A 15,581-nucleotide genomic window follows, 5' to 3' on the forward strand; every position below is an offset into this window, starting at 1 on the left:
AATCAAAGTTGTTCTAAGAAGAAGGTTTTTAGGACAACTTTAATGAAAGGTTTTGATCCACTTCAAATGTTGACTACTATATAATAGAATATTTGTGATTTACTTGAAGAACTGTTCACAGGTTAAAGAGCATTCCTACCAGATTTCATGCACATTGATTAACCGGTTTATGAGAAGAGTTTTAGTATGTTTAAAAACACAAAGATTATAGAGACTAAATGTATGTTTTATGAGAAGCTGGATATGAATGTGAAATTTCAAGTTCATATCTCAAATTGACCAACAGCATTGAGCTTTAATATTTTACATTTTTATATGCATGTTGCTAAGCAACCACAGTTTAAATCTATCCCATAATTGAGATTATTGGAAAATTTAGCAACAAAAAAAATAACCTTCATGCAAAATTGGGGTGAAGTTATAGCTGTGCAAAAAAAAAAAAAAAAAAAAAAAGGAATAAACACAAGAAGCACCAAAAGCAATAAGTCTAACAAGGTGTATGGTTCATATCTGTTTGGCAGTTCTTGTGCTACAGGGAACACTTGAGACAGAATAAGAGCTTAGATGACAGTAACACTTTTCAAGCTGTACGATTTATATTTATTTTCTTTGGAAAATATAACAAGATATTTAGAATGTAAAAACATTTGAGCAGCATTTGACAGAACATAAGAAAAGAAAAGAACATTTTCACACAGTTCCACAGACTTCCACTGAGTCACAAATACAGCCCCTGGAACCCACCATGTCAAGCGGCTTCTTGCATTTTAACATCTTTACAACAAAATGGCAGAAAACTCTCCGGTTCCCCCGGAGGTTCTGCTAAGAAGAGGATGTCCCAGGAGAACAGGAATTCTGAGCAAAACCAAACACTTCACAACACAGCACTGCCGAGGCTTTTTCCAGTAGATACTTTGCTTATTGGGGAAGACAACTTGAGTTTTTGCAGCGTTTTGAAAGGTAATTGTAATGTATCTGTAAATAGATATATTCATATATATAGAAATATACCATTCTTTCCCACAATATGAAATATATACAACAACTTGAACTAAATCACGTCTGCACTGTCCAAATAATGCTTTCCACAGACAAAGCATCGCAGAAGACGCGCATTATATGGTTTGGTGTTTTTCTTTTGCTTTCTTTTCATTGGGATACCACATGTAAACTCTCATGATTTAATACATCCTTTGCATCTTTTGCAGCACATATACCCAAAGACTCACAAAGTCCAACAGACACACACGTAACCATGCAACCCGTGAAATCCTCGGCTAGTTAAGAAGTTCAGATCATCTTCATGTTGACTCGTCTGGGCCCGCTTGTTTCTGTAAGTTCTGAGTTTGCACCTTTCCTCTTTCGTGGGACATATTGAATGTCCACGCTTCCTCTGTGCTTCCCTTTGCCGCGGCTCCATGCAAACAACAACAAGAAACAGAACAAAACGACGCCTAGGAAGCTGAGGCAGCCCATTGCTGTGGAGACCAGGATGGTGGTGAAGTCCAGCACTACCCTGATGGTGTATTCCTCTGTGCCATTAATCAAGGAGCTGTTGTAGTCGGGGTCAAAAAGAAAGCTGCGGTTGGCGTAAAGGGCTCTGTCCCTGATTCCCGAGCTTTTAACAGCGAGCATTACAGACAGAGTAGCATTGCCCGCTGGGTTCGATGCCACACACACATACATGCCGCTATCCTGAGGCTCTGCCATGCGGAACTCCAGTGAGCCATTGGTGTGGACCACCACTCTTCCCGTACTCTTTGTGGTAATGTGCCGCCTGTGCGGTGTCAGCCATGACACAGAGGGCGGTGGAGCCCCGTCCGCACTGCAATATAGCCAAGCTCTCTGCCCTTCTTCCGCCTGTGCCGGGTAAGTTGCCATGGAGATGACCCTGGGTTTGGTGCAGATAACATAGCGAGAGATTTGATTTTGATTTTCTGCCAGGTCCCTAAGAGGCTTCCCAGCCAAGGGGGCAGGAGCACTACATTCAGGTTGAACATCCCCGTACAGCAAAGGTGGAGTCCTCTCCAGGAGCCAGCGTAGACGGCAGTCGCACACTAGCGGGTTCTGACCAATCAGAAGATTCTGCAGGGCCTCGGAAGCAGGGAAAACGCTCCTCTCAAGCGTGGAGAGACGGTTGTAACAAAGGTCAAGAATACGCAGCGAGGAGGCTCCTTGAAAGGCTTGAGGTTCCACACTGAGCAGGTTAGCCTGTCGCACACGTACAACTTCCAGTCGGTCCATTCCCCGCAACCACCCTGCTGGCAGGACCCGTATACGGCTGTAAGACAGGTTGAGATGTGTTAGATACAACAGATGCGTCACAGCTGGCACGGACGTCAAGTTGGTGTGGGTAATGGACAGTGTGCTGAGGTTCAGCCCCTGCAAAGTGGAGGTCGGAAACCCCTCTAACAAAGGCCAGCGGTCCACTTCCAGGTGTTTTAGTCGCGGCAGACCCTTAAAGGCGTGTGCTTGAAGCTCCGCGATGCCCAAGTCGCGCAACCGCAAGATGGTCAGGCCGTGCAGATGTGCGAGAGCATGTGTGGGCACTGTGCTCAGGTTGCAGCGCTGCAGCGTCAGAGAGCGCAGGGACGCCAGGCCACTGAACGCCCGTGGGGCAATAAACACTAGCTCATTATCACTCAGCTCTAGTACCCGCAGCCTCCGCTGCTCCTCAAAGCCGTAGTCCAGCAGAATAACAAGACGGTTTTGGCTGACATCCAGCAGAGTGAGCTCACTGAGGCCAGCCAGTGCCCCACGCGGCAGGAGAGTCAGCTGATTGCTGCGCAGCCGGAGGGAGCGCAGCCGCGGCTGGGCGCGAAAGCTGCCGGGTTCAACAGATGACAGCAGGTTGTTGCTGAGATCCAGCTCCTCCAGCAATAGCAGCGAGGAGAAGTTCTGTGGAGTCACAATGCGCAGCCGGTTTTTACTGAGGTCCAATGCCCTCGTCTCTATAGGGATGCCCTCAGGCACCTGCGCTAACTTCCTGCGATGGCATGACACAGAACGCGTGGGCACAGAGCACTCGCAGCGGGCAGGGCAGGCGTGGGCGGGGCACTGAAACAGGAGGAGTGGCAGGAGGGAGAGCCCCAGAGCACACAAGAACGGAGAGAACAGCATGGCCACCTACAGAGAGAAAACAGAGATGAAATGATATCAGTAAGAGATATGGCTGCATGTTTAGTCACTCAAGGTAATTTAAACATCTACATATATATTCTCTGAGACTATGGGTCATTCTACCAATTGGGTTTTTCTACAAGAAAAAAATGTAAATTGTTTGACATTCTGAAGCAAATTACATTTTGGTATCTCAGGCCAAGGCTGTAATCATGTCTTGAACATAATTTTTTAAGGGAATAAAGTCTAATTGTAGCCTAGTTAAGTAATCCATTTAAACTTCTTGCACATAATATTTTATTTCAGAATATGCACACGTTTGCTCTTATTTGCATGTCTAATTTGTCAAAAATTCTAAATTAAATTGTCCCCTTACATTCAGTTATGAATGACATGGATCATGTAAATTATAGAATATTTTCAATTCAAAATGGAGAAATTTGAGGGGAAAAAAAACAAGTAGGCCTAGTTTGCATCATTATATTTTACTGTGGGTTGTTGAACATTATCTATCGTAAAATAGTTGTCAGATATTAAATGTTTAGCTACTTATATCTTACTATGCACTCTTACACTTTAAAACCTAAAGCGTCACGTTGGAATTCACACTCGTCTTCAGTGAACGGTAAGCCCCGCCTTCTTTGATCTGATTGGCCACCATTTCAACATTGACGAGCAAAGTTAGACCGCTAAGACAGACCAGCCTAAGAATTTAACTTTTGAAACATGTCATTCTAACAATAAACAGAGCGTGTGTAATGGAGAGCAGCATCAAGAATATCAAATATTGGGGGGGACAATTTGACCATTTCTATTTATTTGGGAGACTCAATGTCTACGGTGGTTACGGCCCTATCTCAAGCTAAATTTCATATTCATTGGGATATGTTGGGATATAAGGAATAGTTTATTGATATGCCCTCGTTGTCCAACAAAATACCCACCCCGTATAGGCTATGATATTACCTGTATTTCTGCATGACAAAGCTGCTTGTTTTTAAACTTTTTGTTTAAACCTATAGTGACACAATCTTTTGATTATATGAAAAAATGTAGAGACAGAATTAAAGCAAAATATTCCCTAAATATTTATCAAAATAGCAAGGAGAAGAAAAACATAAACTACAAGTAACTAGATTTTTTTTATTAATGTTTATAAAAATGTTCGATAAGTTGGCAACAGCTATTTATTATAACTTTTGTACATGCAGTACGACGGACACAAATAAGCCTGCATTTTGTAGAATGACCCCTATAATGCACATACATGCACTTCAGGTCCTTTGTTCCATCCCAATTTCCCAACACCTCCTCTGTGCAAGACCTCTCCTGATTCTAGCTGATAGGAACCCTGTGGTGCATCGATCGTCTCTTTCTCTGTCTCTCATACGCACACTCACACACACACACACACACACACAAAACCTGCTTTCAGAAAGACTTCTCCAAACATGCCATAACCATGGAAACCCCATGCTCCCTTGGCACAAGTCTTGCTTTGCCAATCGAAATCAATAATGGAGGAAAGCAAAAGGCAGGCATTCCACAGGTCTGTTAGATTTGGATCACAAATGTGTAATTTAAATCAGATACATAGACTGACTTTAACCGTATCTGTTTAAATGTTTTATGCCTATGTAAAAATCACCAAATAATTAGAGCAGATAGGAGCTGTAAAACAAAGACAATAAAATAGCCATAACAATATAAAATCAGATAAAGGAAAAAAAAAAAAGGAGATATTTTAATTGTATGTTTTTATATAATGACAATTTAACCGCTTGTTATACTAATTCATTGACTGACTTTCCCTACCAACATGAAATGGGTTGCAATACACCCCTTATTTCAAACAATATAAAAATCAAACAGACAGTTAAAGCCTCTCACATAAGGATCACCAGCAAGGGAACTTTTACATGTTATGAGGTATCTATCTTGCATGAGAATGCATCATTTAAACCTGCATCTAAACTACAACCATTTAGCATTGCAATTAAAAATGAATGTTTTCCATCGAAGAAGCCAAAGCTTTGGATAATTACATCTCATAACATCCTCTGACCGTTCCAGAAGCTCTGATTATAAATGCTTCTCGCTTTTAGGCTGTTTTTCAATCTTTTAAATGTCCCCTTAGACACAATGCACACTGTTTCATACTACAAGATCATGTGTTTCTCATGAAAGAGACATGAGAGTAGTAATTGCTTTGAAAATATAACTATCAAAGCATTGTTTGGGGAAAGGTTACGTGCACATACTCTCAATTAATTAGTAATAGTATGAAATCATAAAGGAATCTTTTTCCCTTTATTGCTCCAAAATGGCCCTAAAGAGAAGTGGTCATAATTTTGGGCTGAAAAATAGGGCAGACAGTTTTCAGTGAACTGGTAAGCCACCGTGGAGCACTCTCATAACCAATATAGCTACAGATTGACCTGCATGCACTGAATAATGGTGTCTATTTCCCTCTAATGTACTGAATAGGCCTAATTTAGACATGTGGCTTCACTATGTCAATGATAATCAGTGTTGGGGAGTAACGTAGCGTTACGTAATTTAATTACAAAATAAATGTAACTGTAATCTGTAACAGTTACTGAGAAAAAACTGTGTAATTAAATTACAGTTAGTAAATGTTATCGATTACAAATAGGGTTACATCTGAATATTTTCTCTAGAAAGCTAGAATACGTTAGCAGCAAATATTTGTTTCTTTGTCGGTTTTTGATGTGCACGATGCCTCCTGCCATTTAAAGGCCGATTATTAAAGAGATGCTATTCTGATGCTGTTAATTGGCTCTCGTTTGAATTTGCAGAGCACTACGTCTGCCAATTACATCAATCCACATCGCCCCTGAAAGCTTTAGGCTACAACCTGTCTGAGAGTTGCCACCATGGCAAGTGATAAAAATGCGTTCCATTGCTGGAAATTTAAAAATCATTTCATCCAGAAATCTGTATTTAAAGGATTAGTTCACTTCAGAATTCAAATTTCCTGATAATTTACTCACCCCCATGTCATCTAAGATGTTTGTCTTTCTTTCTTCAGTCAAAAAGAGGTTTTTGAAGAAAACATTCCAGGATTTTTCTCCATATAATGGACTTCCCTGGGGATCAACGGGTTGAAGGTCCAAATTGTTTCAATGCAGCTTCAAAAGGTTCTACACGATCCCAGCTGAGGAATAAGGGTCTTATCTAGTGAAACAATCAGTCATTTTCTAAAATAAACTGTAAAATTTATATACTTTTAACCACAAATGCTCATCTTGCACTGCTCTGTGATGCGCCACGCATTACGTAATCACGTTGGAAAGGTCTCATTTTCTTCTCCAACTTCAAAATGGTCCGACATCGTTGTTTTACCTTTTTTCTTTTTTTTTTGTAAAGGCTGTTTGACTTAGTCTTTGCACGTTCGCTTTGTAGACACTGGATCGGTACGTCCGCCTATGTCACGCGTGACCTTTCCAACGTGATTAGGTAATGCGTGGCGCATCGCAGAGCAGTGCAAGATGAGCATTTGTGGTTAAAAAGTATATATATATTTTTTTAGAAAATGAACGTTTTGCTAGATTAGACCCTTATTCCTCGTCTACGATCGTGTAGAGCCCTTTGAAGCTGCATTGAAACTGCAATATGGACCTTCAACCCGTTGGTAGCCGTTGAAGTCCACTGTATTGAGAAAAATCCTGGAATGTATTCCTCAAACACCTTAATTTTTTTTTCGACTGAATAAAAAAAGAAATACCTAAACATCTTGGATGACATGGGGGTGAGTAAAGTATCAAGAAATTTGAATTCTGAAGTGAACTAATCATTTAACCTCAGAACGATCAAGTAAAAAGAGGTGCTAAAGTCTGATTTTGTGGTGGCTGTGCTTTAAAATTAAATTATTATAATCTTAGTTCAAATGATAAAGAATTTCAAAAGTCTGACAGTAGGCTAATTGAGTGTTGAGGTAAACCCTGCCTGGTTTAAATGTTTGAAAATGATTAACAGTTGAAAACATTTGTTAGAAAATTAGATTCAAATGTAATCATAAAATAATTGAAGTTACACTACTTATTATATTTTAAATAGGGTAACTCGTAACCTGTAACTTATTATATTTCCAACGTAATGTTCCCAACACAGATCATATTTTACAGTATTTTTCTTTGCATACTTATTTGTATAAACCTAATGCAAATCACATTTTAAAAATGTACCAAATGCTTTTAAATTATAGATAAGTACAGGAATTCGTTGAAATCACCAAGACAGAGTTCGAGCTGCAAATTCTTTAAAAATCTATTTCACCTTGCACTGGCCTAAATGATTCAAACGAGCACAGGTCGTCTCATTCGAACACTCATATGATTAGCAAGAGCAAGACTAGGCTTTCCTTTCAAATCAATATCAATACATGCCATGAAGTCTGCCACATTCGCGCTGCCTTTAAAGGCGTGTGGCTGCAAATGTCCTTGCTTGCACAAGAGCAGCATTTCTCAACCTTGACGGCGCTCAGTTTCATTCACAACTCCATCAGGTTTGTCGCGACGCAACACGTCAAATGTTCGCCTGCCAGCGTGAGTGTCAGAATGAAGACAGAGGACGCGTCTGGGTGGAACATCAGGGGGCAGCGCTAAGCCTGTGGTTCGTTATAGGGAGCAGCTCGCTGACAGGAGAAGTTTATTAAGTTTTAATGAGTTAATAATTCAATTCATCCCAGCCGATCTGATGACAGTATCAGCAGCAGGGGAGAGCATGAGCGTTGATGTAATTCTTGCTAAAGGTGTCTGGATTAGAAACGCATTTCTAAGGCAAAGTTTATCAGTAAATCATTACAAAGTAATCTTTTTGGGAATAGAGATAAGCCATTATATGAGAGGATATGTTGTCACACAGCGGGGAGCAGCTTTTGGTAGAACAAATACTCTTCTCAGTCTTTTACAAAATCTTTATCTCACAGTCACAATCTGTCGCTTTTTCTACCACACACAGACATGGGAGCACAGCTTTACCACTCAGAAATACGCTAAATGATCATCACTTGCACACTTGAATGGGATTTTTAAGGTGAAGGAACCCATAAATCTGCTAGTGATTTTAAAACTGAAGCTAGATATGAAAAAAAAAAAAAAAAAAAACGGCACCCTTTTAAACCATTCAATAAAACAGAAAGCAGTCTTGGAGTGTATAAAAAATAACAATACAGAAGGAATACATTAATAATAAAAACCTGAACAATAATAATAATAAAAAAAAAAATTATAATACTAATTGAAAATACATAAAATTAGCTACTGTTTCATTCAGCTTTCTTAAAACTGGCTGGTGATATTCACAACAGTTCTTTATATTCAGGTACATCTCAGGGGCCGTTTACACGACACCGTTTTCAACTAAAAACAGAAAGCTTTTTATGCATTTTAGCCGTTCATTTACACGACAACAGCGTTTTGGTGGCTTGAAAACGCAAACATTTGAAAATGGGTGTCAAAGTGGAAGTTTTTGAAAACGATACAGTTATCATCTCCGTGTAAACTGCAAAAACACAAATCTGTGAAAACGGTGACGTCTTGCACATGCATATTATGTGTTTAGTCAATCCACCTTATTTTTCAATGCAGAAATAAGGTGTTTTCACCGTTCAATGTGAATTTATCTGAGAATATTCTTAAGGCGAGACACTAGGGTAAAAAAAATAACTAATAGATATCACCATACTTCCCCAGCTGATTGATTACATTAAAAATTGCAAACATTTTCTAAAATGCTATGTTTAAATACGCAAATGAGGCGTTATCTAATATGCGCTAATTTGCATACATTTCTAGAACAAAAATCAGAATATTGGATGACGTCAGGTTCAAAATTCTTGTTTAATTTTTTGGACATATTAAATTCAAAGGTTTTTACAGAGGGAATTTTGTCTTTGGGAATCTCTTTTTATCACTCCATAAAATACTATCAACAGACAGAAAAAAAATAATTTTTAGGAATAAAATGTTGTATAAAATCAGGCTAATTATATATCAACAAATCCCTCTGTAAAACCTTCAGAATATAGATAGGAATAAAACTGTAAAGTCTGGTGTATGTAAGTTCTGCTGAAGTGGAGATTTCTGACTCAGAGCAGGAGAAAAAACTCATTTTGAGAAAACGGCCTTTAAAGATATTTACTGTAATTGAAATCTATAGATGCAAATAGATAAAGTGCTATAAAATAAACACTTAAAATTGTATTTTGGATATTTTCTTTCCACCAGTCTGAAAAAACACTTTATGGAAAGCCAAAAAGCACAAAATAGTATGTGAGATTAAAATAAGTGTGTCCCAAAGCATAGTATGTTGAAAAGAGTATGCCAAAAGTCCCCAGATGGTCTACTATTTCCGGTAGATTTTCAAAGTGTGGATCCGTGCACACTATGAAGCCTAATATTGCCCACAACCCATTGCGCTTTGGATGAGGATTCAGTTCAGAACTACAAACATGAGTAAAAAGTGTTAAAAAACTACAAAACATGGTGGATATGCGCGACCGTGAGAGGTTTGAGTGACTAATAATCAGTTTAACCTGATAGAAAATATTTATTTAATGTTATCCGTGTTATATTTCATCTGCAGTACCAATGTGGACTTTTATAAAGATCCGATTGGCTATTAACTTTTAAATGCATTATTATGCATATGAGGAGTCTCCACATGAAAGACCCACGACTGCAGATCAACGTGCTACTGCATTTCTCTCTGATACGGTAGGAAATTAACTAAATGAAATATGGTGGAGGATGTAAGATGATTGACAGGCCAGTTTACGGGGACAGGATGCGACAGAGAGCAAAGACGCAATTGTATGACATGATAGTATGTCCCAAAGCTTGTCTACTCTTTTGCTACACACTCAAAAGTATGTACCTTTTGTTCACAAAAAGAGTACACACTTTTAGGGCGTAGTAGAAGTAGGCGAATTGGGACGCAGCATATGACTTAAGATTTAGTCCTACACTTCACTAAAATTATGACCGAGATACCAAGAATTTTTTTACTCTCAAGTCAATTCTTAGCAGTGTTCTTGTGAGTAATTCTCAAAGGCTTGATAAATACGGGCCCTCAAGTTACTTCTAATGCGTTACCCCCAACACTGGTCATCTATACAAAGAAAAAACTTTGTTTTTTTGTTTGTTTTTACATTATTGTCATGTAAACAAACCCTAACAGTACTCTAATGATGCATAGAAAAAATATATTGTCAACTTAAAAGTAAATATTTATCAGATCTAATATTATATTTTGGGCTAGAGAATATACCTAGTGTTCGCCAGGGATGCATAACGGTTAAAAGTTTGTTTCTGCCAGTAAACTTGCTCAATGCAATGTAGATAAAGTGTGTTGACTGAACTGGAACATAAAAGGAATGTATTGACAAACTGACAAAATATATATTTTCTTTTTCTTTTTTTGGGTCAAAGATACCAGAACGTCCAATTTAACAGCTGCTTACCCTCCATACAGACAACAAACAGACATCACTAGTAAAACTCCTTGATTTTTGCTGTGAGCATGCGAGTATCAAAAACCTTCTGCGTCCTCTCTAGCGTATCAAAGTAAAGATCAGAGCGTTTCCTCAAGCGTTGCAGGTGAGCTGTGGAAAACAATCCGGCCGTGTCTCCTCATCGCTCTACATCAGTGTCTGTCTCGCTTTCACAGACCGAGATTGTGAAGCCTGCGGTTTCTCTTACTTTGAGGACATTCTGCAGATTAACTTGGTCTAATTTTAGTTTATCTAATTTTAGTCTCATCCATTTTTCATTGAGTGAAACCACCACAGCCACTGAGAGCGCAGTGTCCCATCTCCCAGCGGGTGCATGTGCGTATGTGTCTGAGTTATCCGAGACTGAAGGGAAAAAGGGAAAGTTTGTTGGGGAGTATGTTTGTGAAGCATCGAAAGCATGCATATGTACATATATCAGCGTGTATATGAGCGGGAACATGTGGTGGAGAGCGTGTGCGTGCTGACCTTGATCCTTCGGGGTCTTTGGATCTCATGTTTAATTCAGCACTACAGCATGAGCTTGAACTACATTTGGTGATCATTTCATACAGAGGTGTCTAAATGTAGGTGCCACGGGCTGTGTGTGTTCGCTGCGTGTCGCTTTCAGACAGCGTGCTGTAGTATCTCTGCGATGCTCTGATCCAGCCCAGTGGAGCTCTATTGACTCCAGCTATTGATCTCTGCGTTATTACACATTCGCTTCTTCACACGTCTCTCACATTGCACAAGACTGAAACCCCGTGTAGCTCTGCACCCATGGCAACCGAGCTGTCAATCAAGTCCTTATCTCTGAATGTTTCATATCCCTAGAGCTCAGGTGAGAATCCACTGAATGCTTTAATAATACCCAAATGATTTTGCCGGAGTGTGTAGCTTCACTCATTTGAGTTGCTGTGCCATTAGGATGGCTGTTTCCCCTACAAGAAGGAAGTGGGGGAATACAGTATTTCCTGCATGTTTGCATGCTGTCAGCTATCCTTATTGGTATAAATGAGTATGTTTATGCGTGCGCTCGTGTTTGTGTACGTCTGAGGCTGTCTCGCTGGCAGGGCTGATGCAATGTGTTTATGCTTAACGGACATTCAGTACACAATCAGTAGGGTGTCTGGGCTCAGCTGCTGATGCCTTAATTTATGGTGCATTTGTCAAGCCTGTCAGCATTTGTTCTTCAAATGACAGGACTTTTAAGATACTAATAAAGTACAAGCACACAAATGTTTATCCACATAAAGCTCATTCATAGCTCAATATTTACTCAGTATTTGTCGTTTTGAGAAAAAATGGCTTTGGATAGTTGGTCGATTAGCAGAAGTGTTACTTATATAACACACAGACACACACACTTCTGGGCAGAAAAAAGCCCAAAATGACTAAACACTAAGCTTTTGATTGTCTTAACCACAAATCATTGGTCAGGAAATTAGCTAAATTTAAGCAAATGCACTACTTAAAACGCCACTGCTGTCTCAGAAAAACATCAAAGACAGATTGAAGTTTTTGGCAGAGTATGGGAAGTTTGATTCAGCAGAGTTGTGTGGAGTGAATCACAATGAAACACGAGTTGCATGGTGATGCTTCAGAGCGATGTCTTCGGAAATCTGGTGAGAAATATAATAATAAAAGCAGCTCTACCACAGTGAAGCATGGGGGAAGAGGTGTCATTGTGTGGGGGATCTTTTTAGCTGCTGGTATTGGTGAGCTACTTCACTGGGAAAAGTCATTTGATGCTTTGGAGTACAGGAGAATGTTGCAGAATGCTTGCTTCCCACCAATGAAAAGTTGTTATCTAAAGAGGAATGTTTTTCAACAAGACAATGCTCCTGCCTGAATTTTGTCAATGTTTTGGACTGGTCAGAGTCCAGATTTGAACCCTATAGTGAATATTTGGTCTCACATTAAACTCAAACTAACTGGGAGACATTTTTCAACTACTCATGAATGGTTTGAACAACACTGATTCTTCTTCCTGTAAAAAGCTGTCTGCAAGTTTACCAACACAGCTTAAACATTTAAAGTAAACAAAGGGGAAGGCTATTCCGTTCTAAGTTACTTTATTTACATATTTGTGCAATTCTTGCTAATTTCCTGACCAATGATTTGTAATTAAAATGGTTAAGACCATTAAAAGACCACTAAAATTGTTTTTTTGCCCAGGAGTGTATACATAATCATATATATATATATATATTACTAGTGCTGTCAAATTGATTAATCGCAATTAATAGCATCTAACATAAGTTTGTTTACATAATATATCCGTGTGTGTATGTATGTGTGTATATATATATATATATATATATTTTTTTTTTTTTTTATTACATTTATATACTGTATATGGGTCATTGACAAATAAGAAAACTGACAAATTTTTAAAAGTGTAAAAAAAAACATAATGGAGATAGTTAATTTTGAAGTTTTATTAAGTGTTAATGAAATTATGTGGTTTTTATAATCAATTAACACTGCTTTTGTCATTTTCTACAAGATGGACAAAATATGTCACCAAAAAAGTTATTCGGTTTAACCAAAATTTCAGTTTTACTGAATGACACTTTTGGTTATACCAAATTACGATATTTTCAAACAATGCTAACAGGCTAATATCTATAGCTAGCTAGCAAAAGGACAATCAAACATTTTATATTTAGTGCAAGTTTTTAAAATATTACAACATTTTCCATGTTTTATAGCAGTTGTACAGAATGACCTGAAAACATGAATTTTTCAAATAGTTAAAAGACAGTTACTTTGCTGGTGTCTGAATGATGTCATCCTGTCACATGATACTGACCGCATGACTTGATCCAAAATGGTCCCTTTACATTGGTTACTCCGAATAACATCAATGAAATGTATTTTTCCGGACATTCTTTCTCATAACAAAGCAACGACTTCTACACATAATTTTAATACCATTTTCCACTATGTTGATATATGATGTTATAAAATCATGCCAGAATAAAAATATATACATTTATTACTTTTTAAGATATTTTAATCACAAATGAAATGGCTGTATTGGCCTTTGGACGGTTAAACCGAATTACCTTTTGACACTTCAAAATCTTTAAAATACCTTTATATGTAGAAAAATATATTTAAAACCTTTTGGATTCAATAAAAGAGATCTAGTTGTACTACCTTACATACTTTGGATGTCATATCTTTGTTTTTTTTATTATTATTATTAAGGCCTTTGGACAAAAAAAAAAAAAGACCCGTCACATCATTGACCCATATGTGTGTGTATATACAGTGTATACACACACACACACACACACACACACACACACATACATACATACATACATATACACAAACTTTTATGTTAGATGCTATTAATCAATTTGACAGCACTAATATATACACTATAATAATAATTTAAAACATAATTTAAATAATTACATGAAATTATTACAACTAATTAAATGATTAAACTATCAACTATTATATTAAATATAATATATTACCATATTATGTCCTGTATTAACTTTATATGGCTATTGGTCAGCCTGCTTTCAAGATATTTCTAAACCCTGGTCAACAAATAAATCTTAAAATCTTAAAAGTACTGTTCCCAACAATAGGAATCTTTGGCACAAAAATTCTATCCGATTTTCAATTCTTTGCAATTCTTTAACCATTTGCAATCTCTAAACTATCAGAGAATAAAACTCCAATGTAAATCTTGAAGAGAGAAACTCAAAATGCCTTCAGAGGGAACAGATATTATGTAAGGGAAGAGAAAATAGTTGAAGATACAATAGAAAAAAAATAATCCAAAGATATAAGAACAGGAGCTGGTGAGAAGAGGTAATTTAAAAAGAGGAACATGTTGCAATGCATGAGAGAAAAACAACGAGTCAAAGAAATCAGGCATACTGATTCATCTTTCCACCTGCGCGCCTGGTAATAACATTAATGTGTGTGCAGTCACGTTTATTTGGCCAACAGGTTTCCTCCTCCCTTTGGCATTTGTCTGTGTGTGCGCTCATCAACGGCATACTGTGTAGTAGGAGCATCATTTATGCTTTCTTGTTGATTTCTTCTCTGCATACACAATATTCTGCATGTACACAATCACACACAGACACACGCAAAAGAAAGGGATGTGAGAGACGGAGAAAGGCGAGATTTGATGAGCCGACTGCCTCCAGACATTGCTTCTGCAATGCTAATTAACCCTGCAGGCAAAATCCACCACCAAGACACTAACCCTTACCACCATTAACAAACACCCTCCCACACACACACAGGACCTCGATGCTAACCGTGTACGAAAGTTTACTTAGCTGCTGCAGAGTTATTTCCTATTGCATTTATTTTCTTTTATAATTCTCCTTCAAAATAAAGGTGCTCTAATCACTTTATAATTAAGCTTGATAATTATTTTCAAACACAACAGAAAGCAAGAATTTACATTTCATGCAGAAAATGTGTGGTGCTTGCCCATGCTCGGGTTCCTAATTTATGGGATTTGTTTATGGGATTGTTCACAAAAACCATAAATCTTATTAATTTACAGCACACCTCTCCACAAGAAGTCGCACAATAAGCAGTAGGCTATTATTCTTATCCATAGCACAAATAAATGTTTAATACTTTAGCAGTTCGCCAGGTATAAGCAACAGCTTTGTGCATTTTTGTGAATTTGATTTGAATTGGCCACACCCACAGGAAGTTGAATTAGAATTTAAACTGGAATTTCATGAATTCTCCCCAGTTTGGTCCAAAACATTGGTCACATAAATAAATATGTATATGTAAATTAAGTACAGATTTCAAACAATGCTGTCAAGTTTTGTATTGATATACTTTCCTTTTTGGTAAAAAATTATACTTATTGGGGTTATATTTTCTCAGAATTTCAATTCATTTTCATATGCAATTTGTCTGCTTTAAAGAATTATCAGAAAATACAAAA

The 15,581-nt window shown here is 37.8% G+C and overlaps 1 protein-coding gene across 7 annotated transcripts in view; it reads right to left on the reverse strand.

Moving 5' to 3' along the window:
* Nucleotides 1-574: 574 nt before the first annotated feature.
* The window catches only part of lingo2b (leucine rich repeat and Ig domain containing 2b), a 32,754-nt gene continuing 17,747 nt past the window's right edge, over nucleotides 575-15,581 (reverse strand). For 5 of the 7 annotated variants that reach the window (XM_051918204.1, XM_051918207.1, XM_051918205.1 and 2 more), the window contains exon 2: nucleotides 575-3,126. In XM_051918204.1, the coding sequence (XP_051774164.1) occupies nucleotides 1,291-3,126 (1,836 nt within the window). In that variant the 3' untranslated portion in view covers nucleotides 575-1,290. Of the gene's footprint in view, nucleotides 3,127-4,387; nucleotides 6,066-10,606; nucleotides 10,756-15,581 lie in introns of those variants that run through there. The other 2 variants (XM_051918211.1, XM_051918210.1) reach the window with 2 other exon arrangements.

This window comes from Ctenopharyngodon idella, chromosome 13 (genome assembly GCF_019924925.1).
Source record: "Ctenopharyngodon idella isolate HZGC_01 chromosome 13, HZGC01, whole genome shotgun sequence".
NCBI classification, from domain to species: domain Eukaryota; kingdom Metazoa; phylum Chordata; class Actinopteri; order Cypriniformes; family Xenocyprididae; genus Ctenopharyngodon; species Ctenopharyngodon idella.